We start from the raw sequence: 23551 nt of genomic DNA, 5'->3' as shown, positions 1-23551 counted from the left end.
TTCAAACCATGGCCATGAAATGAGGTCAAACTTGAGCAATTTCAGTGAAAAATTAGATCATCGTTGGCAATGAGTTCCATGCAAGTAATATTTTTTATTCAATTAAATAAAATAATGTTTATAATTATAAGAAGAATCACAAAATGTTAAAGCTGCATGATGGGCCTTCAGAAAAACAAAATTACCAGATTGAAGCCCAAATCCAAATGGAGGAATGGAGCCCTCTTGCCTTTGCCTCCACAACAAGTAACGAAACCAGAAAAAGCTCGGTAAAGGAATCAGGCACTTTCTACCTGTTTTTCTTGTTTTCTTGGGTAAAAGCCAGTAAGCCATGTCGCTGGAAGCTTATGCATCTGCTAAACAAGACGAAATCCACACCGACGTGCTTTTGCAAGCCAGGCAAGCTTGCTACAAGGTCCTTCTTCTTCATTTCCAATTTTTTAATCTCGGTAATTTATTGCAAAATAAACCCTTAACAATCTAATCTAAATGTTGTTTTTTTTTTTATTGATTTGGGGTTGGGTTAAAAAAGGCTCGTGATGCATTTTACTCTTGCTTGGAAAAACATTCGGACAAGAAACCCACTGAAATCGGATCAGTGGGGCTCTTATATCCCACTGAATGCAAACCCTCCAGGGAGGATTACGTTAAGAATTGTCGAGTTTCTTGGGTAACTGATTACTCTCTAATCTTAGCTATTTAACCATAAATATTGTTCCATCTTTCACTTTTTTTTTTTAAATTTTGGGCTGCATCTTTTTTGGGTTTTTTTTGTAGGTGAAGCATTTTGATAGGCAGTACTGTAAGACCAAGCGAACGCAGAGGCTGCTTGATGATAAGGAAACGAGGAGAGGTCCGTTGTCACTTCCACAACCTTACACTTTCAGGCCCCCAACCTCTGCTTAAATGCCTATTGAAGCTTTTAGACTTTTAGGGGCTTCCTTAGTTACATGAAATTGCTATCTCTGTAGTCTTTAGGACATACAATCACATTAATGATTACACGCTTAGATGGGAAACTGGATATTCGGTAAAGAATTGACATTGGTTTTTGAATTTGGCAATCATGTTTCTTGTATGAATCACAGTGCTCTTTGTTTGTATTGGCTCAACGCTTCCTAAATATGCTCATAACTTTGGGTGCTAAGAGTGGTATTGTTGTTGAATTTGAAGTGAATAGTACTCATTAGGCTAAGTCTATTTATTTTTGGCAGGGGTGTAATGCTTGTCTTCGGCCTCTGCTGAAGATTGGACCATCCTGGTCTATCATTGGCTGAATCTTGCATCCTTTAATCAAATTGCTGAGGTGTCTCCAATGACCTGGAGTTAAGATTCTGCTGAGCCATTGGGGGGTTTTGTTGATTTCAAATATTCTATCTATTGTTGATTCAGGCATACCTATGAAGATATGTCTGAGTAAGGTTTTAATTATGAATGAACATCTTATGCCAGCTGTTGACTTTCCATATTATCCCAGTTAAACTTGTACTTGTACCATGTAAATGTTAAGCTGACTTCTTTCTCTTACTGCATATGTGTGTATGTTGAGATATGTTTCTTACTTCTTTTTCATTCCTTTTAACTCCTTGTTCTAAATCTAGACTATCTAAGGTTCTATGTGTAAGAGTTGCATTGCTTTGTTCTTCTCGTTGTCATGACTTGGTACTCTTAAATATATGTCTCTGCTTGCTCTATGCGCATCTATCTTTTGTTTCTTCTAAAGCATTGACTGGAACTACAACCTACCAAGTTTATTTCACGCATGGAGGAAGAACTCTTTTATCCTTATCTTCTGCTTGTGTATTCATACAATCTTATTGGTTCTCCGTTTCTTACATGGAACTACAATATGCCAAGCTTGTGGTCTGTTTTTCACTATGCAGCTAGTGAAGCTGTAATTTGGATTCAACAGGGATTTGATTCAATGCTCAAATATAGTTTTTATATAGGTTTAATACGAGTTTGAACACATGGCATCTGTCTGTCATGTAATACTCTCTCTAGACATGCACAGATAGCATTAAATTCATGATAAGAGGTGTTCTTAGAAGAGGAATGAGTGTGAACTGTGAATACAGCTAATAAATATTTTAAACTATTGAATGTACCTGTAGAAGAATACATATGATTTTGAAATTTTAACTACCAGCTTGTTTAATGGTGTTTAATTTAATTTAATTTAATTTTCTGTTTCCTGTTTTAGACTGGAATAGTATCTTTTACTGACTTGTTGGAGCAGATGGGCTAAAATATTCTTTTACTTGCTTTTATATCATTTAATACTTGATATAATATGTCATTGACACAAAGTAGTGGACTTCATGTCTCTTCATACTCCCATGTGCCTGTAGTGGATGTATAAATTTGTTAGATGTGAACAAGATCTGTTGCAATTGAGCTTCAAGTTAGTCGCAGCATCTCTCTTTTCTGTCTCTATCTCATGCAGGCAAGAAGTATTATGAAGAGATATTTGCAGGTGCTGTTGGGTGTCTAGTCAATGTGAAGAAGATGCTGTAGGTAACCAGTGTATTCTCAGCCCTACCTACCATTAATCCTACTAGTTGAGAATGTTGAAGCAAAAATTGGGTGATTTACCACCTTGTTTAAGGTTTAAAAGATGGGTTCCCAGTGCTGTTCTAATTGGTTGCGAACCTATGATGCTTGAAATTTGCTGGCAATGTTGTGTTGCTAAGGTCGTGTTTCTTGGTTAAGTGGGTTATATATTTCTTGGTATGCTGTTTTGAGATTCGAATTGTTACATTGAGCATAGGTTAAAGAACAGATATGGTGTTCCTCTGCTAGGATGGTGAAGTCTACGCGTTTTGACTGGGCCACAGAACTCATATATGCAGCCTGTTGTTGTTCACCTTAGTTGCTTCCCACTTTCCTTTTTATAATTTTTATTTGTTGTTGGTCAAACTTTAACTTAATTGCTAGCTTGTGGTCCTGATGTTTCTTGACCTAACAACCCCTTATTTTTATTAATATAATAAATGATCTTGTTACTACTACTATATAATAAGAACATACGATATCACCTAAATTAATTTATAAATAACGAGTGACGAGGCCAAATTTCCATGCATGATCTTATAAGATGGCAAGGTTAAGTACAATACCCAATAGAGTCAACGCTCCTTGACTTTATTGATGACCCCAATGCCCTGGACTTAAGTTACCAGTTTTTACAGGGCTTCCCTATATGTATAAAAATCGCCAACGAGATTTAAAAATGAAGGCATTATTGGTGTAAAGATTGTTCAACCAAAATAAATCATCATCTCTATTCTATCATTTAAAAAAATAATAGTAAGATTATAATAAACTCAAGACAAGGAAAAGCTGCTCGCCCGTTGACTTCTAAGCTAATTTCTCACAAGATACACCCCACTTGCTTAGTATTAGTATAAAAAACAAAATATAAAGTAATCAAAGCTGGCTGGGCCACTCCTTTTCAGATAAAGCTAGCAAAATCATCCCCATATAATAATTGCGTAATTATTTTAAAGTAATAAATAATCCATACTTTGTTCTTAAAACACCCTTCATTTTTATTTTACATTTAAATCCATGCAAATAACATATAACAAACCAGAAACAATTCAAAATACTAATAGTAAGTTGTTGTTTTAAGGATTGGATTGGGTTAATCCTCTTCTTCTTTTAGTTATTGTTTTAGTTGGGGTTTGGTCAGATTAGCAGCTAGGCTTTACCAAAAGTCCAAGTAAATACGGTATCCTTTCTTCACCACCTTATTCTCCTAGACTTAAAGCTGGCCTTTGAATTCCCTCCACAAATCCTTTTTTTTTTTTTTTAAGCTTTGAGTCAGTCAACGCCGTCATCACGGCTTGGAAACGGAAGCAGCATCTTTTGCGGAACCATCAAGACCGCCGTTACCCATTGTAGCTGACTGGACAGTCAAGACGGACATGCTAGGCGAGGAAGGCCCATCGCCATTGGATTGAAGCAAAGGGTGGTTGCTGCTGCTGCCCTTGTTGATCATGGGGTTCCTGGAATGACACGTGGCGGTTGAGATGGCGGTGGCTAGGGAAATGGGCATGAGGCAAAGTCCCTTCCCTTGCAGGTACTGCATGGCGGACCCCATGTCTTCCTCCATTAGCTTAGCTACTTGGTGCTCCGTCACCGTTAAGCTGTCGTTATTCGCAGACGGTTGGTTACCGTTAGAATTTCTCTGAAGGGACCCACCACCGCCAGCAGTCGTTTGAACACAATCACCTACCTGCAATGACAAGAAAAAAAAAAAAAAAAACATAGTACTCTTTTATCATTTTCTCTTTTCTCGCCCTCCAAAAGAGATGCTTGGACAAAAAAATAAACGACTAAAAACTCAAAAAAAATAAATAAATAAATAAAGTTCTAGAGAGGGAAAGGAGGAATCTATGACAGTGGGGGCAAGCGTGCTACTTTTGTTTTGTCGTTTAGTGGTGTGATTTGAGAGAAACAGAATGATTTAAACAAGACAAGAAAGAAGCCTATTTTTTTATGTTTACATTTAGTAATAATTTTCCATTTCCATTTGTTTTTCTTTAAAAAAGGAAAATACACAACATATTTATGGCGGTCTTTTTCTCTTCTTTTTTGAGAGGGGGATAGAAAATTACGATGAATGTAAATTATTACAAGGGCAGAAAACTGTAGTGAAAAATGAAAAGGGGATGATTTTGGAATTAGGGTTTACCTCAGATGGCATATCAGCAACAAGGGGAGCAACAGCAGCGGCACCGCCCAATCTACTCATACTCAGAACCTGTATAATTTCCAGGAAACAGCAAAAAAGAAAAAAAAGCAAAAGAATTTTAGTGTCAGAAAGGCCCATACATATAATTACAACTGGATTAAGTAAAAAATAAATAATTAAATGTCAACCTGGTTGGGGAATCCTTCATAATTTAATTCAGAATAAAGAATAAAAAAAAAATAAGAGACAAAGTGTGGACACCTTGACTTGGAGCTGGAGGAATTTGACATAGTCGATTATCTCATCAAGCATTGAAGCTTTATCTGTCTGTAATTCCACACACACACAATCAAAAACAAATATAATTATATGCTAACATGCATTAATTAACTTTCCTAATTAATGTATATAACAGTTTGATTTTATTGTTAAAGATGATATGATATGATATGATTGAAAAAAAAATTCAGTTACTAACTCAACTCTTTTCTAGGAGTAAGGTTCGGGATAGGGACCAAATAGCATTAAAGTTTCACAACTGTGACTATTAATTAATCCTACTAACTGACACCTGCCCTTATATTCTGATACCTAACATTTGACCGTCAAGAATAGTCAAAGAATTTGAAGCCGGAGGGCCGGCGCGAAGTGTACCTTATTGGCATTGGGAACCAGTTCTTGAAGAGCTTTCATTCTCTCTGCAATTCTCTCTCTGCGTAACTGCCAACACATATCATTTCAGTATACGGATCGAATCAAATCATCTTTTCAGCTCCCTAATGTATTTTACGATAAAAACAAACAAATCTTCATGAACAATAAGGCAAAAACCAAGTACTGATTAAGAGAAAGGGATTGCTTACTCTTTCAGCGATGCTGTGGGGATCAGTAGCTTGACCCCTTCTAGCCCTAACTCTTTGTTTGGGTTGAGCCGGTGCACCTCCCGTTGTCGATCCGCTTGCCTGACTTTGGTTCATAACTGTCCCTGCTGTTGCTCCAAAGCTTTGTGTCTGCATATTGCCTCCCTGAACAATAAATAAGTACTTGTGAATAACTGGATATGTATCATTAGCCCATTTAGGGTCTTCGTGATACTTTGGGGAAAATGTAAAAGAGAAAAGAAGGTATGCCTGAGGATGGTGAAAATGCTGAGGCTGGTTCGGTGACTGATTATTAGTCCCATGCAAAGATCCAGCACCGAAACCGTTGTACAGAGCTTGCACGGAACCCTCCCCACCCTGCATAAAAACAACTCAGAAACATCCTCACTCATTCATTGTTGTTATGTCTATATTTCAGTTACAGTATATAGCCAACCAGGAAACAAGTTAAGATAGTGAGAAGTGACGTCAACCTGTTGATTGGGGGACTTAAACGAAGACCCATCAACGATATCGTTATGCAACGGCATAGTCAACCCTCCTCCACCTGCGGCGGCGATGGGTCTTCCCGGTAACATCATCTGCTGTTGCATCATCATCTTCATAGCTGCAGTAGTCCCTCCGCCGCCGCCGTTGATTTGATGTTGTCTAAGCTTGGAGGCTAGAATCTCATCGTAGTGAAACCCAACATTATTGTCAGGATTAGAAGGCGGCGTTTCATCAGATTTAGGCGGGTCCCAAGGTGACTTGAGGTCGGACCAGGAGCAAGAAGGGAGAGTGGAGAGCATCTGGTCTAAGAAGTCATCGTGGGAGGAGGTGGGATCGAACTGTGGGTTGTGGATCTGCGCCTGGTGAGTGCCGCTGTTTCCGTTGGGTTGAAGGTCTTGGAGAGGGATTTGTTGCGTTGGGCTTAAGAGAGAGTTCATTGCTTGCATTTCACGACTACAAGGCTGCATAATTCAACTGTTGTAAATAAAAAGGGGATTTTAGGATCAGGAATGATTTTTGGTTTTGTGTCAATGGGTTGGCGAAGAGTGAAGATGAAGGGAGGAGGAGTCTTCTTTCACTTGGGAATTCTAAGGGTTGGGATTATTAAATATAGAAAGAGGAGAGAGAGGGAGGGGCATTGTTATGAGTTTAATTACTTAAATGCTTCTTCATCATATCATCATTATCATCCCTGAGCAATGGTAATTAGCAAAATCTCCACTCCTATTTTTCAACGACCAATTGAATGCCAGCGCCTCATCTTTCTTATTATATAACTTGCGTTTGTTTTTTTAGGGTTTGGTTTACCATTATCTAATTTCTATTCAGGATTTTTTTTCCCCTTTTAACATTTAACACATTATTTGATTTTTATTTCTCAAATATTATTTTTTAAACATTTTATGAATTTTTATTAGTGTTGTTAGACGGATTTTGCATTGTTCTAGAGTGAATTTGTTTTGAAAAATGGATTGTTGTAGGGTGAATTTCTTTTTTTTTTTAAGAGTGATTATGATAATTATTTATTTAAATTTTTTTATATTTTACATTTAAATATTTTTTAAAAATTATATTTAGTTATTTGTGTTTAAAAATTTCAAAGTATTAAAATAATAAACAAAAATTAAATTGAAATTTAACAGTATTGAAAAAATAAATACAGCCAATATTTATAAAGTTGATAATGATTTTTAATGTCAAGCATTCGTCACATAAAATATAAAATATAAAATATAAAATGATAAAAATTTGACAATTAATATTTATCCATCCTCCATACTTCATTACCATCCTTATATCTTATTATTCCTATGTTTCTACAGAATTAATTTTTAAAGTGTGTTTTCTAAGTGATGTCGAGATTAGTTTGAAATTTAAAGCACTGGGGACACAGAATGAGGTCAATTAACTGAATTTTCACACCCTGAAAAATTTTGGACTTTCCAACTACTTTAATTAACCTCTTTGACTCACTTCGACATCCCATTTATTTTTCAAGTCAAATCCTAATCCTAAGTTGTTCCTTTGATAAATTTAACTTTCTTAAAATTATATATGAACCAGCTGGATTTATTAGATGAGTCAATAAAACTAAAGAAACAAACATATTAAAGTTCTAATTATACAATAACCAAAAAAGAAAATAAAAAGCCAACTAAAATAAAACCGTCTACTTTGAAAATCACTAAAATCGATAGTATTTTAGGGACCCCAAAATTAACCAGTTAGTTTGACCCCAAAAAGCCTCCTCTCTTCATCTCTATCGTTTCCGTTTCAGCTTCTTGAAGAATTGATCATCGTTTTCCCCAAGGTACCCTTTAAGCCATATCTTTGCCCCATGCTTCACCAGATAGATTTGCTCTTTCCTCTTCAAACCCTCCGTTGCTAGGATGTGAGCCAACCCATTATTTCTTTCTCTAGTAGTGTATGAGAAACAATAGGTATGGAAAGCTTCCTTCAGTTTTTTGATATCTTCGATGCAGGCACAAATCACTGGTTCATCTCTCTTGATGAAATTTGTTTTTTATTATTGTGAGAGCATCTCCCTCAATCTCAACCCTTTGGAGTCCAAGATCTATTCCCATCTGTGTCACCTGGAGACATGCAACTGCCTCTGTCGCAAACACCAATGAAATATGTTTGTTTATTATTATGTTCGAGCCTACCACCGTCCTTTCAGGCCTTCACACTATTAGTCTCGTACAAGACTCTTTTGTGCTCCTTTGGAGAGCTCCATCAAAGTTTATTTTGATAACATCCGACACTGGTGGTCTCCATCCTTTTGGTACAAAAGTTCTAACATATAAGCGTTGTCTAACCTCTCCCCATTCTTTTGTATGTTTTTTCACCATTTCCATTGTTTCTTGAGTCAGTTGATTTTGTCTTTCATGCAAGACTCGATTCCTAGATGTCCAGATTGTCCAAATAGCCCTGATTATTAAGCTCCTCTACCCACCTGTTCCATTCTCCAGTAGGTATGTCATTCATTCCTTATATTCGACTACGGAAAGATTTTGCAGTCACCCAATCTCTAACTTATCCCATACTTTCTTCACAGTTACACAATCCCGGAACACATGTTCAAAAGTTCCGCAACCATTTTCACATTTGGGGTATGTCGTTTCATTCCCTAGTCTCTTGAAGGCTAGGTTATTGAGGGTTGGGATAAAATTATTAAACACCCTCCAATTTGTAATTTTAATTTTACTAGGTGCTTCTATATGCCATAATTTCTGTAAAGATATATGACTCGTTTGTATTAATGTCTTGTATTGCCTTCACTTCTCACTATATATTCCCCGTCGCTTTCCCTCTCCACATTCCGCACATTAATTATGCAGCAGGCAAAAAGAGATCGATTTATATATAATAACGCATAGTTCCGTTGATTTAAAAGTTGATGGCCACTCTAATTGAACAAATGCTCTTACTTTTTGCGAATGTAAAATTAAGTTGGAAGACGAATGTGAACAGTTATGCCTTCCGCTGGAATATGCTTTTCGCTCCTTTGTTATTACTCGAAATTAATCTAAAAATATTGAAATTGTTAAGAATTAAACCTTATTAATATACGTGAGCTGAATGCAAGGTGAATGAGATGTCACGGCAAAATAAGCTCCGAGGTCTCGCGTAGTCGGCTAGCGTCCGTATCTACTACCAGGGTTTCGCTATCTTCTCACTTTACGAATTGTCGAAACCACCCTTACTTTTTGTAATCTCACGCGGCTAATTATCTCCCAAACCGACATTAGTGGGGACAAAAACAAGCTCTTAAATGTAAAATCACCAACTCTTCTCTAATCCTACCAACAACTTATTACATGTTGCCCACAAGAAGCGAGTTCTTTTCCCTTACTCTGACAGCTAGCGAATAGGGCTTTCATTTCCCTTCCATTCCCTTAATTATTTTTAATTAGTTTAATCTTTTTAAAATTAAAATTTTAAATTGTTGAATTTAAAAGTATTCCTTCAGATGTAGTTTTACTTTTTTAATATATAAATTAAATAAATTTAGCATAATAGTTTTAAAAATTTTATATTTAATACATTTTGTTAAATCAAAGCTGATTTTTTATTATGCTTTTTTTTCTTAATTATCACATTAATCAGCATATCAGTTAACGCTTATAAAATATTCTATATATATTTGCTTCTTCGCTGAATCCTAGATGCTGGGAATGATAACATGCAATATTGTATATCATCATTAAATTTCGTGTATACATATTAATGGTATCAAACTAAGCTAGAAGATATATATATATATATATCTTAGTCCTAACTTAAAAGTATTGCTTTCCCAATGATGAAAATCTGATTACAGTAAATAAACAAACACAAAAATAAATAAATAAAAACAACTCGTTTAGGATCTCTGCACAGCTTACCCCTCTTTCATTTATATTATATGTATACGTACAAAAGAAAATCCAAAGATTCAAAGACCTCTCATGAATCATGACACTCACACAGTTATTGTTGTTTCAATAGGGTCGGAAGCGTGTAAATTATTGTACTAAAAAATCACACAAAGTTCAATTCCCAGGGAAGAGAGGTGGATCACAAGGATCTCTTAAATACCAAGTCTTTCCTTAGTCGAATATCCCTTTATAGTAATTTAATAGCACAATTAAATACTACTATTATACCTCAAATATTGAAAGAAAAATAGGACAAGAAAGAACACAAGAGTTTTAACGAGGTTCGTAAATTATACCTACGCCCCTCGGGCACTAACACCAGATGATAACTTTACTATCTCCAAAATATTACAAACAAATAGAATTCCTTAAGAATTCTCAAATGGGAGAAGAGAGAAAACTAAGAGAGAAAGATTGGTTGGGATGGTTGAAATGAGAAATGGTTAGGCCTATTTATAGTTGAGGTTCAGGGACTAACTTGCAAATGGCCTAAAAAATTAGGGACCAAAATTGCAATTATCCCATTCAACTTTAAACAACTTGCCTATCACTTTTTTCTTTCGGTGCCACTTGCACCTCCCAATTTTGACTTTTCAACACCCATTTTTTTTTTTTAATTTGACTTTTCAACAATCTCCACCTTGAAGATTTGATTAGGATAATCACATCTTCACATACTTCCTTCAACTCCCCAAATTCGATAAAGCTATCTTTTTGTAGTGCCTCCAAATGCGCTCTCGAGCGCCATACACCTGAAGGTGCTCAAATTTTCAGGATGTTAATCAAGTTCAAACAATGATTAAACTTGATTGTTGTTACCACTTTGGTCATCATATTTGCGGGATTATCTGCCTGGAATCTTCAAGTAGAATTTTTCCTTTTTCAAAGACTTCCCGCACAAAGTGATATCTTACGTCGATATGCTTGGTTCTTGAATGATAGACTTGATTTTTCGCTAAATGAATAGCGCTCTGACTGTCACAATATAGACTAATGTGACTTTGAACAACTCCCAAGTCTTTCAACAATCCATTAAGCCAAATAGCCTCCTTAATGCCTTCAGAATCGCCATATATTCCGCTTCGTAGTAGACACACCATCAGAGATCGTAAGGTAGACTTCCAACTCACCGGGCTTTCGCAAGAGAGTAAACAGATACCCGTAGTTGAACGACGTTTATCTAAATCACCAAAGAAAGTCGGAATCAACATATCCGACTACAAACCGACCAAGTGCTTCATCCTGTTCAAAATTAAACCAACATCTACGGTTTTGAAGATACCGTAGAATCCATTTCTGACTTGCCAATGTCCTTTTCCAAGATCATGCATATACCGCCACAACTCCAACAGCTTGTGAAATGTCGGGTCACAGACACACCATCGCATACATCAAACTCCCAACTGCATTAGCATATGGGACTTTTGCCATATATTCTCTTTCTTCTTCAGTTTTCGGAGATAATTGAGCACTAAGTTTCAAATGAGAAGCAAGTGGGGTACTTACATGTTTAGTGTTTTCATTTACACCAAAACATTGTAATACCTTTTTCAGATATTGCTTCTGATTCAAACAAAGCTTGCCTCTCTCTCTCTCTACTTATCTCCATGCCGAGAATCTTCTTGGCCTCACCTAGATCTTTCATCTCGAACTCTTGATTCAACTGAGCCTTCAGCTTATCTATCTCTTTTTGGCTCTTCGAAGCGATTAACATATCATCAACATACAAGAGTAGATAAATGAAAGATCCGTCATGCGACTTCGCAAATACACACAATTGTCATATTTGCTTCTTGTGTACTTCGCTTTTCATAAAGCTATCAAATCGCTTGTACCATCGCCTCGGGATTGCTTCAATCCATATAGCGATTTGTTCACTTACAAACCCAATTTCTACCACCAAAGATCTGTGTATCCTTCGGTGAGTCATATAGATCTCTCTTCTAACTCACCATGCAAGAAAGCCGTCTTAACATCAAGTTGAGCTAGCTCCAAATTCAACTGTGCTACCAAGGCCAACAAAATTCTAATGGAGGAATGCTTCACAACAGGGAAAATACATCATTGTAGTCAATTCCTCCTTTCGAAGCGTAGCCTTTAGCTACCAACCTTGCCTTGTAGCGAACATCTTTCTTGCTAGGAGATCCATCTTTCTTTGAATACCCACTTGCATCCGATTGCCCTTTTACCTTTCGGTAATTGCGCCAACTCCCAAGTATTGTTCTTCAGGAGAGATTGCATTTCTTCATCCATGGCGCTTTTCCATTTATCACTTTCTAAGCTTTGCATTGCTTCTTGATAAGTGATAGGAATATCATCATCAACAACGGGAAGGGCGTAAGCCACCATATCAGTAAATCGAGCAGGTTTACGAATTTCTCTCCTTGGCCTTGCAACTGCAACTGGTTCTGGTGTACTTAATGGTTTTGGGTCGAACCTCTTCAACCTCTAATTCCTCCATTGTGGTGGAGAATTAGACTTATTAACTGGCAAATCCCCATCCGCTCAAACTCCACTGTTTTGGAGTACACTCCACCGCTGTGGAGTATCGCTTGTCTGAATATCTTCATCTGCTACCTTTTTCAATGTGGCAGATTCATCAAAGGTAACATCTCTGCTACAGATCATTTTCTTTGTGCTTAAGCACCAAAGACGAAATCCCTTCACTCCAGAAGTGATTCCCATAAAGAGAGCTTTCTTTGCCCTCGGATCTAACATTGACTCCTTCACATGGTAATATGCAAGTGGATCCAAACACATGTAAGGAATCATAATCAGAGCCGGTTTTCAGCACCATACCTCCATAGGAGTTTTTCTTTCTAATGCGATGATGGCAAACGATTAACAAGATGGCGGTATGTCACAACCTCACCAAAATTGCTTGCCCAACCCAAAGATTGGACAACATACATCGAACTTTCTCCAAGAATGTTCGATTCATACGCTCTGCCACTCCATTCTCATTGTGGTGTATCCCTAACTGTGAAGTGTCGAACAATACCATACTCTTGGCACACATCGAAGAACGGATCACTTCTATATTCCCCTCCATTGTCCGTCCTAAGCCGCTTGATTTTCTTGCCAGTCTGGTTTTCGATCATAGTTTTCCATTTAAGAAAAACTCCAAGCACTTCATCTTTAGTTTTCATGGTATACACCCAAACTCTTCTGGAAAAGTCATCAACAAAAGTAACAAAGTAGTGTTTTCCTCCCAACGAAAGTGTTTTGGAAGGCCCCCACACATCTGAGTGAACATATTCCAAAATACCTTTTGTATTATGGATAGCAGTAATTTCACTCTCTTTTGCTTTCCCAGAACACAATGCTCGCAAAATTTTAATTTGCAAGCCTTTGCACCTTTCAACAATCCTTGCTTTGCCAGAATTTGCAAGGATTTTTCGCTGGTATGTCCCAACTTCATATGCCACAACTGCATTGAGTCCAATTCTTTGTTACTGGAAGCTGCAGCGACTGCTCCAATAACTGTACTACCTTGGTAGTAATACAAGTTATTTTTCCTGATGCCCTTCAATATCACAAGTGCGCCAGATGTCACTTTCAAAACCCCATCTCTCATAGTAACAACCTGAACCATTGGATTCCAAGGCTCCCAATGAGATGAGATTTTCTTCAAACCGGGCACGCATCAACATCGTTAGAACTCGGTTGATCCATCTTGATTCTTTAATTGGATTGAACCTATCCCAACAGCTTTCTGAGCATTGTCATTGCCCATATAAACAACTCCTCCATTTAGTTCTACTAAATCGAGAACCACTCCGGTTAGGGACATATGATAGGTACAACCCGAATCCAATATCCACTCATCCGAATGGAACGACGATGATGATGCAACCATGATAATTGAGTCACGGTATCATGCTTTGCAACACAAGCATCTACAGCAGCTTTTCCCTTATTCTTCAGCTTTGGACAATTTTTCTTCTAGTGGCCTTTCTCATGACAAAAGGCACATTCATCTTTCCCGAGTCTGGACTTTGACTTTGATCTCCCTTTCTGAGTTTTCTTCCGAGTGTATGAACGACCTCGGACTACTAAAGCTTCTGTATCTCTGATTGAGTTTTTCTGTTTGTCCTTCTTTCTCTGTTCATAATCGTATAAGGCCGCATGCACTTCGCCGAGATATATCACTCCCGCCATGAAGTAGAGTAGTTTCTAGAACTCAAACTCCTCGAAGTGACCCCAACAAAGATCAAAGCCAAATCTTCATCTTTGAATGTCTCATCCATATTCAAAGAAATCGGTGACTAACGATTAAATTTGGTGATGTGATCATTCATTGTGGTACTTGGGACGTAAGTAAAGCGAAACAGTCTTTTCTTCAAGTGGAGCTTATTTTGACTGTTTTTCTTCAAAAATTTTTCTTCAAGTGCCACCCACAACTTATTTGCGAAGTCTCCTTTGAAAAAGCATACTCGCTCTCGAGAAAGGCATGATCGAATTGTGCCACATGCCAACCGATTGATCGCCTTCCAATCTTTCTCCGTACATCATCTGGTTTCTCTTCATCAATGGCAATGTCTAGACCTCGCTGAAAAAGGGCATCTAGAACCTCACTTTGCCACATACCAAAATGGCCCGTGCCATCAAAGATCTCCACGGCCAATCTTGCATTTGCAATTGTCGGTCTTGTCCACATGGACGATGTTGAAGCTCCTACACCGACCGCTTTCTCCATAATCTTTCAATATACCTAAGGAAATCTTTTCGATGTGGAAGATCGGTTTAAACTGCAACCACAGAGCATACTACGATTAACCTTCGCTCGATACCACTTGTTGTTTCAATAGGGTCGGAGCGTGTAAATTATTGTACTAAAAATCACACAAAGTTCAATTCCTGTGGAAGAGAGGTGGATCACAAGGATCTCTTAAATACCAAGTCTTTCCTTAGTCGAATATCCCTTTATAGTAATTTAATAGCACAATTAAATACTACTATTATACCCTCAAATATTGAAAGAAAAATAGGACAAGAAAGAACACAAGAGTTTTAACGAGGTTCGTAAATTATACCTACGCCCCTGCACTAACACCGGATGATAACTTTACTATCTCCAAAATATTACAAACAAATAGAATTCCTTAAGAATTCTCAAATGGGAGAAGAGAAAACTAAGAGAGAAAGATTGGTTGGGATGGTTGAAATGAGAAATGGTTAGGCCTATTTATAGTTGAGGTTCAGGGACTAACTTGCAAATGGCCTAAAAATTAGGGACCAAAATTGCAATTATCCCATTCAACTTTAAACAACTTGCCTATCACTTTTTTCTTTCGGTGCCACTTGCACCTCCCAATTTTGACTTTTCAACACCCATTTTTTTTTTTTAATTTGACTTTTCAACAGTTATGCATATGAATAATGCCTGAATTCGTTTCTGATACAATTCGATCAATGATGATCGTCAGTTTCATTGTATGATCAATAGTATTTTTATTTTGTCTCATTTCCTATATATATATATATATATATATATATATATATATATGTATAGTCTCAAACCTTGTCTGTTGAACCACAAGCAACATCAAAGAACATGATTACATTGTTTTTTATTTTTTGGGTTGGTTATATAGTGTACTATATATATATTAGAATATATTCTGGTGTTGTTAATTTATATATAACATACTATCTAATTAGTTGTATTAATGATACCCTTTGAAATTTCAGCTGAAGATGAAGATATGGGGCTATTAATAGAAAGATCATGATAGGGTTCTGCAATCTTTCATCATAAATATGTACCCCTTGAACTTTCTTGGAAGGCCCTCGCTTCATTTTCCAGCTAACTATATATATTTATGGGAAAATATGTGAATAAATCTAGCCATGCATGCACATCAACACCTTTCATATATATAATCGAAAGATAATTTATTTTCTTCCATTTCTTACTGGGATTTGTTCTTTCCTTTTTCCAAAAAGAAATTAAATTGGTTTGATGAATATACGTAGCACTATGAGTATTTTTTTCTCCAATTATTTGTTAAAAAGAAAAGCCCCAACATATCAAAAACTTAATATGCCTCGAATTATTTTGTTTAAGGACATGAACTCGAAGGAAACATGACAAAGGAACAAGTTCAACCAACATTTTGTCTCGAAGTTGGTAATGAGTTAAGACTCGAGACTCATTTTCCGCCATAGAACCATGTTTAGATTTTTTTCTTTTCTTTTTTAGTATAAAGGTACCACTAGTTTTACGACAGAGAAGAAGATTTCAAATATTATAAATCAAATTTTAAATTCAAAATAAATTGTCAAAATTTAGTCCTTGAAAATTTAGTTTAATTATAGGTAAACATATTAATTTAAAACTGGTTTTTATCAGTTTGATACATATAAATTCTTGAATTATCTATTTTAAAATTAATTGTTTGCATAGAAATTATTGAAGTATTGAAGCGTTGGTTTTAGGTTAATGATTTAATGAAGGTTTAATAGCATTACATAATTGAACTAATCTCTCAATTTATATAAAATATGATAATTAGATTTTGATGAATTAAAATAGAGAGACTAATTTCTTAATATTCGTAAAGTAAATTGATGAAATTTGTAATCGATCTATTAATAACCAGATCAAATCAAGATTATACTATTTATATTAAATTCGACACACCTAGGCTTTAGGTGTAAAAATTTATCTATTAAAAGTTGAATAAAGCTTCGGTTGAAGCATCGATAAAAATTAAAAATTAATAATCGGTGCTTTAAGTTCAAATTTTATCATAACTTATTTTTATTGATTTTATATAAATTTTAAAAATATTTAATTGAATTATGTCATCGATTTACAATATCAACTCAATTAAAAAAAGTTGTTTAAATGAGATTATGGAAAAGACATGTGACATATAGGGTTTTAGCCATTAATGTAAGACTATCTATGTACTGTATATTTTTATTAATTAAACTCAAGTACACATTAAAAAGGGTCTCCCTTTTGTGCTATTTTCCAAAGATGAATACACGCAGCAATAACTAAAATTCAGAAATGCCTTCATTATTTGCATCATACAGGTGGCATCCATTAAAAAGGATCTCCCTTAATTCATTCTTTTAGGAAATCAACTACAAAAATAATAAGCATAAAAAATTTGTCTTCTTGTAGATTGCTGGTTGGCTTTTAACAAAACAAATCAATTATTTCTACTGAGAGTATCTCTCTCTTGAAACCCCCATTTTGGCTTTTCATTAATTGCTTTTAATTTAATATAATTAATTTTGACTAATTAATTACTGTTAATTTTAAACTTTATATAATGACTTAATGATTAAAGTATTCATTATTTTAAGTGTAATTTAAGTTTAATTACGTTGTTGTTTTGGACTTTTAAACTGTTGTTGTAATTCACCAAAGTTATTGTTAAGTTTCAATGTAACGGTCTAATTTTCAGTGGTGTCGGAAATGGTGATTTGAGATCACTAAATCCGACAAATAAGATTGAACAAGATAGTAATTTAATATTTATGAGTCAAGTAAGAATTTAGAAGAATTTGTGAAATGGTGAAATTAGTGAATTAAAAGAATTTATTAGGTCAAACGGGTCAAAAACGAGGTATCGAGACCTCGAATTTGAAAATCAAGCTATAAAATATTTTTATAAATATTTATGAAGTTTCATTTAGCTAGTATTAAAGTTTGGTTGAGAAATTTTAACGATTAGGTAGTCAATTAAATAAAAAGGACTAAATTGTAATAAAAATAAATTTTGCTAAAAGGATTAAATAGCTCAAGTGTTAAAAGAAGGAAGATTTAAAGGGAAATTAAGCCTAAAAGTGAATAGGCTGGACGGCAAAGGCAAGAAAATCAGCAGAAAAATAAGGGAAATAAGGGAAAAATTGGAAATTTTATAACTTTAACATATAAAATAAGAATAAAATTGAAGAATCTAGAGATCTCTTCATATTTTATCAGCCAAAACGCCATAGAAGGTCTGGAGAAAGCTGGTTTTTCATATTTTACATCATATCAAGAAAACGAACTGAATCGTGGAAAGGAGAAAATTCAAGAATAGTCCCTGGATTTCTACGACTTTTGCAAATTAGTCCAGATAAGTTCATATGGCAAAGTTCAATGTTTTGATATGAAAATCTTATGATTGTTAAAGTATTTTATTGTTGATGAATACTATCAATTTGCATTAACTAATAAATAATGTGTAATTAAAAGTACAAATTAGTAGGAACAATGGATTTGAATGCTTCTATTCTGTGACCCTGATGAATTGACGAAAAATATGTGATAAGTGCGCCCGATTAAGACCATAGCTGGGCTATGGCATCGGTGCAATGTGATAATGTGACTCCGTATAAGACCATAGCTGAGCTATGGCATCGATATAATGTGATAATGTGATTCCGTATAAGACCATGTCTGGGATATGGCTTCGGTATGATATGCGAACCGTGTAAGACCATGGAAAGGCTATGGCTTCGGTGTGTGATGTGTAACAATGTGAAAGTCCATAGTTTACTATGGCAATGTGATAATGAAGCACTCAATTCCCTTATTGTTCCCTAATTTGACAATGAAGTAAATGAGAAATGGGCCTAAGGGAGTTAAATTGTGAGTAGCCATATGGAAATTATTCCAATGAGTTATTAATGAAATTGTGATTTGGAGGATGAAATAGTTAAACTAATAGATATATGATTGTGTACAATATTTGATATGATTTGTGTTTTTATGCCTATGAGCTTACTAAGCTTCAATAAGCTTATTTGTGTGTGTTTGATAATTTCTTTTGTAGATTGAATTAAAGAGAAGTTGGTAGATCGGATCAACACAACAGGGCACACTATTCAGATCAATTCCGGTAGTTTTTGTTTTATGTTTAAAGATTTATATGGCATGTATAGAGTTTGAATGAATTGAAGTAAAGATGTTATAAACTAGTTAACAATATTTGTACTAAAACACTTTTTGGTAAGTAGCAGTAGTTTAATTTTGAAAATTCACCATAAATTGTGGAAATTGAGTTAAGGGCTGAGAAAAAAATGAGATTAAAGCCTAATGAGTCTAGTTTCATATAGAGGAAACGGTGCATGCAATTGGATTTTATGTTATGAGATATTTAAATTGTGGTGAGACAGAGTCTGAATGACTTCGAGTTCCCCTGTTCTGATTTTAGAAAATCATTAAAAATTGCACAAAAATAATTATGAGTCATACTATATATGTATGGATTCTTCATTGGGTATATTTTTAAGAGAAACAAACGGCATGGTTATTTGAATTTTGTACAGAGAGAAATTTTGGTTCGTAGTGCACAGGGGTTAAAGTAGACAAACCCTAAAATAGGGGAGGATTTAACTAATAAAATGTACTAATTGGACCAACCAAAAATTATATAAAAAAATTAGTAAGTAGATATATGAGTATAAATTAGGGGAAAATTTACGGATTTGGATTTGAGTTTTATAACTCGAGATATGAATTATTTAGCAACTATGACGCAGTTGGACAGCTTGTCCGAAAAGTATGATATAAATTATCCGAATTTGGTTAAGTGCTCAAATAAGTTTAGTAGTGCCTTGTGCTCGACTCAAAGCGGTCTCGTAAGGGCGTTACATTTATTGGTATCGAGCTTGGTTTAGCGATTCTCGGAATATGTATGATGTGAAAAGTGTCTAGAATTACATGCCATATAAATCGTGATAATGTGTGTGCATGATCCGATCTAATCCTTGTTTTTATTATAGATTATCTTCGATTTGAAAAGATGTCGATAGACCGAATAAACGAGCAAGAAGAAGTTAATAGCGAGTACAAACCTCTGAACAAGGAACAAGTAGTGAAGTCGATTTCATTGATGCGAGAACAAGAACTCAAAAATATGATTTATGGATTCATGAATCAGTGGTATAATGAGAATGTGCGAGAAAGAAATGAGATTCCGCAACCTCTTCCCCTTATCTCAACATCTCAGTAGTACCCCGGTTGCTCCTCCACCTCCTCCGACAACCGAATCTGCAAACGTTCTCCATTTGAAAAGCTCAAAAACATGAAATTTGAAGAATTTCGGGAAGAACAGATGATGACCCGTTAAACCGAATATTAGTTACAAAGTATAATGAGGGTTTTAAGCAAATGGCGTGCTCACCAGATGATTACTTAATATGTGCCGTGTCATTATTGAAAGAAGAAGCATATAACCGGTGGGAAACAATAGAAGTTGTTAAAAATTACCGAGAAGATCACTTGGAATTTTTTAAAATGAATTTAAGAAGAAATATGTCGGTAAAAGATATCCGGATAAGAAGAAAAGAGAATTTCTCGACTTATGCATGTGGAAACAAGTTAGTGGTTGAATATGAAAGAGAATTTGTTTATCTGAGCAAATATGCTCGAGATATAGTACCCACTGAAGAAGAAATGTGTATCAGATTTGAAGAAGGGCTTAATGATGAGGTTAAAATGATGATAGGGGGCATTGAGATACGAGAATTTGTTGTTCTATCAGATCGTGCTCAGAAGCTTGAAGAAGTATATAATAAAAAGATGCAACGAGATAGAAGAAGTAAAGAATCTTTCAAAAGAAGTGCATCTAAGTCATTTTCAGCTTTACCAGTGAAGAAATCTAAAGAGGAATTCAGTCGAGCCACTTCAGTACCGGAAAGATCAGGAAAAAGTAGGCCAAGACAATCTGATTACAAAGCATCTGACAGACCTGCTGTTAGTGTGGGTAGTGTACAAAATACCCAAAGGCCTAAGTGTCAACATTGTGGAAGAAGTCACCCCGGTGAATGTAGAAGTAAGTTAGGGGCTTGTTATCAATGTGGGGCCACTGATCACTTTATTCGTGATTGTCCCCAATTACAAGTAGAAGAAGTGGAACATAGGGAGAAACAGAAAATTCTTCCTCAAAAAGGAAGACGCCTCGTCGAAAGCGAAGGCTCTGAGGGCTACTCGTTCGGGTATGAAAGATACTGCTAGCCGATCAGAAGTTAGGGCTCCTACTCGTACTTATGCCATTCGAGTAAGAGAATAAGCAACAGCTCCAGATGTAATTGCTGGTACTTTCTATCTTTATGATGTTCCTGTGTATGCTTTAATAGACCCTGGGTCTACTCATTCATATATTTGCACTATGTTAGCATCTGAAAAGAATTTATTTGTTGAGCCTACTGATTATGATGTACAAGTTACAAATCCGTTAGGTCAAAGTGTGGTAGTTAATTTAATATGTCATAACTGTCCACTGAAAGTTAAGGGCTGTGATTTCCCCGCTGATTTGATGCTGCTACCCTTTCGTGAATTTGATATTGTCTTGGACATGGACTGGTTAATGAAACATGACGCGATAGTGAATTGTCGAGAAAAATGAATTAGCTTGAAATGTCAAACAGGAGATATTATTTTGGTTGAGTCTGGAAATTTGGATGACATGGTTAGAATGATTTCCTTTATGTCTGTTCAGAAATTGTTGCGTAAAGGAAATGAGGCTTATTTAGCCTATATTCTTGATACTCGAAGTTCTAAATCAAAGTTAAAGCAACTATCTGTTGTAAATGAATTCATGGATGTATTTCCTGAAGAATTACCAGGTTTACCACCCGATAGAGAAGTTGAGTTCGTGATAGATGTGCTTCCGAGAACAGCTCCCATATCAGTGACACCGTATAGAATGGCTCCAGCAGAATTAAGAGAGCTAAAAGTGCAGTTGCAAGAACTGTTAGACAAAGGGTTTATCAGACCGAGTATGTCACCATAGGGTGCACCTGTCTTATTTGTGAAAAAGAAGGATGGTTCATTGAGGCTGTGCATAGATTACAGGCAGCTGAATAAGGTAACGATTAAAAATAAATATCCTTTACCTCGTATTGATGATTTATTCGATCAGCTTAAGGATGCTACAGTGTTTTCAAAAATAGATCTCAGATCTGGGTATTATCAGTTAAAGGTAAAGGAATGTGATGTACCGAAAATAGCTTTTAGAACTCGGTATAGTCATTATGAGTTCTTAGTTATGCCATTCGGTTTGACAAATGCTCCTGCTGCTTTTATGGATTTAATGAATCAAAATTTCCAGTCTTACCTGGATAGATTTGTGGTTGTGTTTATTGACGATATACTGATCTATTCAAAGACAGAATCCGAGCATGCTCAGCACTTGAGAATTGTACTACAAATATTAAGGGAAAAACAGTTATATGCAAAATTTAGTAAATGTGAATTTTGGCTTCATGAAGTGGGATTCTTGGGTCACATTGTGTCAGTTGATGGTATACGGGTAAATCCGAGTAAGGTGTCAGCGGTGATTAATTGGAAAACTCCAAAGAATGTTACAGAAGTGCGAAGTTTCCTTGGATTAGTTGGTTACTATCGTCGATTTGTGAAAGATTTTTCACTGATTGCTTCATCGATAACTAAATTATTACAGAAGAATGTTGAGTTTGTATGGTCTGATGAGTGCCAACGAAGTTTTGATCAATTAAAGAAAATGTTGACAGAGGCTTCAGTGTTAACTCAGCCTGAATCAGGTGTGCCATATGTAGTATATAGTGATGCGTCTCTGAATGGTTTAGGTTGTGTATTGATGCAGTCAGGAAAAGTTGTATCATATGCTTCTCGACAGTTGAAACCACATGAGAGGAACTACCCTACACATGATCTTGAATTAGTTGCCATAGTATTTGCTTTAAAAATTTGGAGACACTACCTATATGGAGAGAAATGTTATGTGTATACAGACCATAAAAGTTTGAAATATTTAATGTCACAGAAAGAGTTGAATTTGAGACAGAGGCGATGGTTAGAGCTGTTGAAAGATTACGATCTTATCATTGATTATCATCCGGGTAAGGCAAATGTAGTGGCAGATGCACTTAGTCGGAAATCATCATTATTTGCTCTTCGGGCGTTAAATGCTCATTTGTCTGTTAATGAAAATGGTTCTATATTAGCTGAATTAAAGACAAAACCAGTATTCTTTCAACGAATTTGGGAATTGCAAGATGAAGATCCGAAGTTGGTGTTGAAACGACAAATGGTTCGGGATAATTTGAACTTAGATTACTCTATTGATAATAGTGGTATGTTATACCATCGTAATAGAATTTGTGTCCCGAATAATCTAGAATTGAAGAAGGATATCTTATCAGAGGCTCATAGTAGTATGTACTCAATTCATCCGGGTAGTACGAAGATGTATTGTGATTTGAAAAAAATTGTATTGGTGGCTCGGTATGAAACGGAAATTTGTGAATTTGTGGCAAAATGTTTAATCATCAACAGTAAAAGTTGAACATCAAGTGCCTACAAGTTTGTTACAACCCGTAATGATTCCGAATGGAAGTGGGAACATGTGACGATGGATTTTGTATCCGGATTGCCGGTGACTCAAGAAAAAGATTCAATTTGGGTGATAGTAGATGATTAACTAAATCGGCGCATTTTATTCCGATCGTAATGCATTTTTCACTTGATAAGTTAGCGGAATTATATGTGTCGAAATTGTGAGATTACATGGGTGCCGACATCAATTATTTCGATCGAGATCCAAGTTTACTTGAGATTTTGGAATAAACTA

The 23551-nt window shown here is 35.7% G+C and overlaps 2 protein-coding genes and 1 long non-coding RNA gene across 3 annotated transcripts; 2 read left to right on the top strand and 1 right to left on the bottom strand.

Moving 5' to 3' along the window:
- Positions 1-219: 219 nt before the first annotated feature.
- Positions 220-1532, top strand: LOC108471082 (cytochrome c oxidase assembly factor 6). Its single transcript, XM_017772662.2, has 4 exons — positions 220-415; positions 533-670; positions 778-853; positions 1215-1532. The coding sequence occupies exons 1-4, from the start codon at positions 332-334 to the stop codon at positions 1220-1222; spliced, it is 306 nt and encodes a 101-aa protein (XP_017628151.1). The 5' UTR covers positions 220-331; the 3' UTR covers positions 1223-1532.
- A 1919-nt stretch (positions 1533-3451) lies between these two features.
- LOC108470687 (bHLH transcription factor RHL1-like) lies at positions 3452-6837 on the bottom strand. Its single transcript, XM_017772106.2, has 7 exons — positions 6054-6837; positions 5830-5937; positions 5563-5724; positions 5354-5419; positions 4961-5026; positions 4700-4768; positions 3452-4240 (listed from the first exon to the last, which is right to left on the bottom strand). Exons 1-7 carry the CDS (start codon positions 6534-6536, stop codon positions 3842-3844), a joined length of 1353 nt encoding a protein of 450 aa, XP_017627595.1. The 5' UTR covers positions 6537-6837; the 3' UTR covers positions 3452-3841.
- Positions 6838-7767: 930 nt separating this feature from the next.
- Positions 7768-8964, top strand: LOC128293283 (uncharacterized). The gene is made up of 2 exons (XR_008283455.1): positions 7768-8543; positions 8627-8964. It is a non-coding gene; the product is annotated as an uncharacterized LOC128293283 (long non-coding RNA).
- Positions 8965-23551: the final 14587 nt, after the last annotated feature.

The sequence above is a fragment of the Gossypium arboreum genome, chromosome 5 (assembly GCF_025698485.1).
Source record: "Gossypium arboreum isolate Shixiya-1 chromosome 5, ASM2569848v2, whole genome shotgun sequence".
Classification (NCBI taxonomy): Eukaryota; Viridiplantae; Streptophyta; class Magnoliopsida; order Malvales; family Malvaceae; genus Gossypium; species Gossypium arboreum.
Note: the sequence above shows the minus strand (reverse complement) of the source record. Positions and strands in the feature narration are given on the sequence as shown.

What these genes read in the sequence shown, in the direction of transcription:
- LOC108471082 (XM_017772662.2), top strand. Translation starts at nt 332, where the DNA reads ATGTCGCTGGAAGCTTATGCATCTGCTAAACAAGACGAAATCCACACC. An exon ending in CCAGGCAAGCTTGCTACAAG is followed by an intron (nt 416 to 532) that starts GTCCTTCTTCTT and finishes GGGTTAAAAAAG; the next exon opens with GCTCGTGATGCATTTTACTC. An exon ending in AGAATTGTCGAGTTTCTTGG is followed by an intron (nt 671 to 777) that starts GTAACTGATTAC and finishes TTTTTTTTGTAG; the next exon opens with GTGAAGCATTTTGATAGGCA.
- LOC108470687 (XM_017772106.2), bottom strand. Translation starts at nt 6,536, where the DNA reads ATGCAGCCTTGTAGTCGTGAAATGCAAGCAATGAACTCTCTCTTAAGC. An exon ending in CCCACAGCATCGCTGAAAGA is followed by an intron (nt 5,420 to 5,562) that starts GTAAGCAATCCC and finishes ATGTGTTGGCAG; the next exon opens with TTACGCAGAGAGAGAATTGC. An exon ending in TGGTTCCCAATGCCAATAAG is followed by an intron (nt 5,027 to 5,353) that starts GTACACTTCGCG and finishes GTGGAATTACAG; the next exon opens with ACAGATAAAGCTTCAATGCT.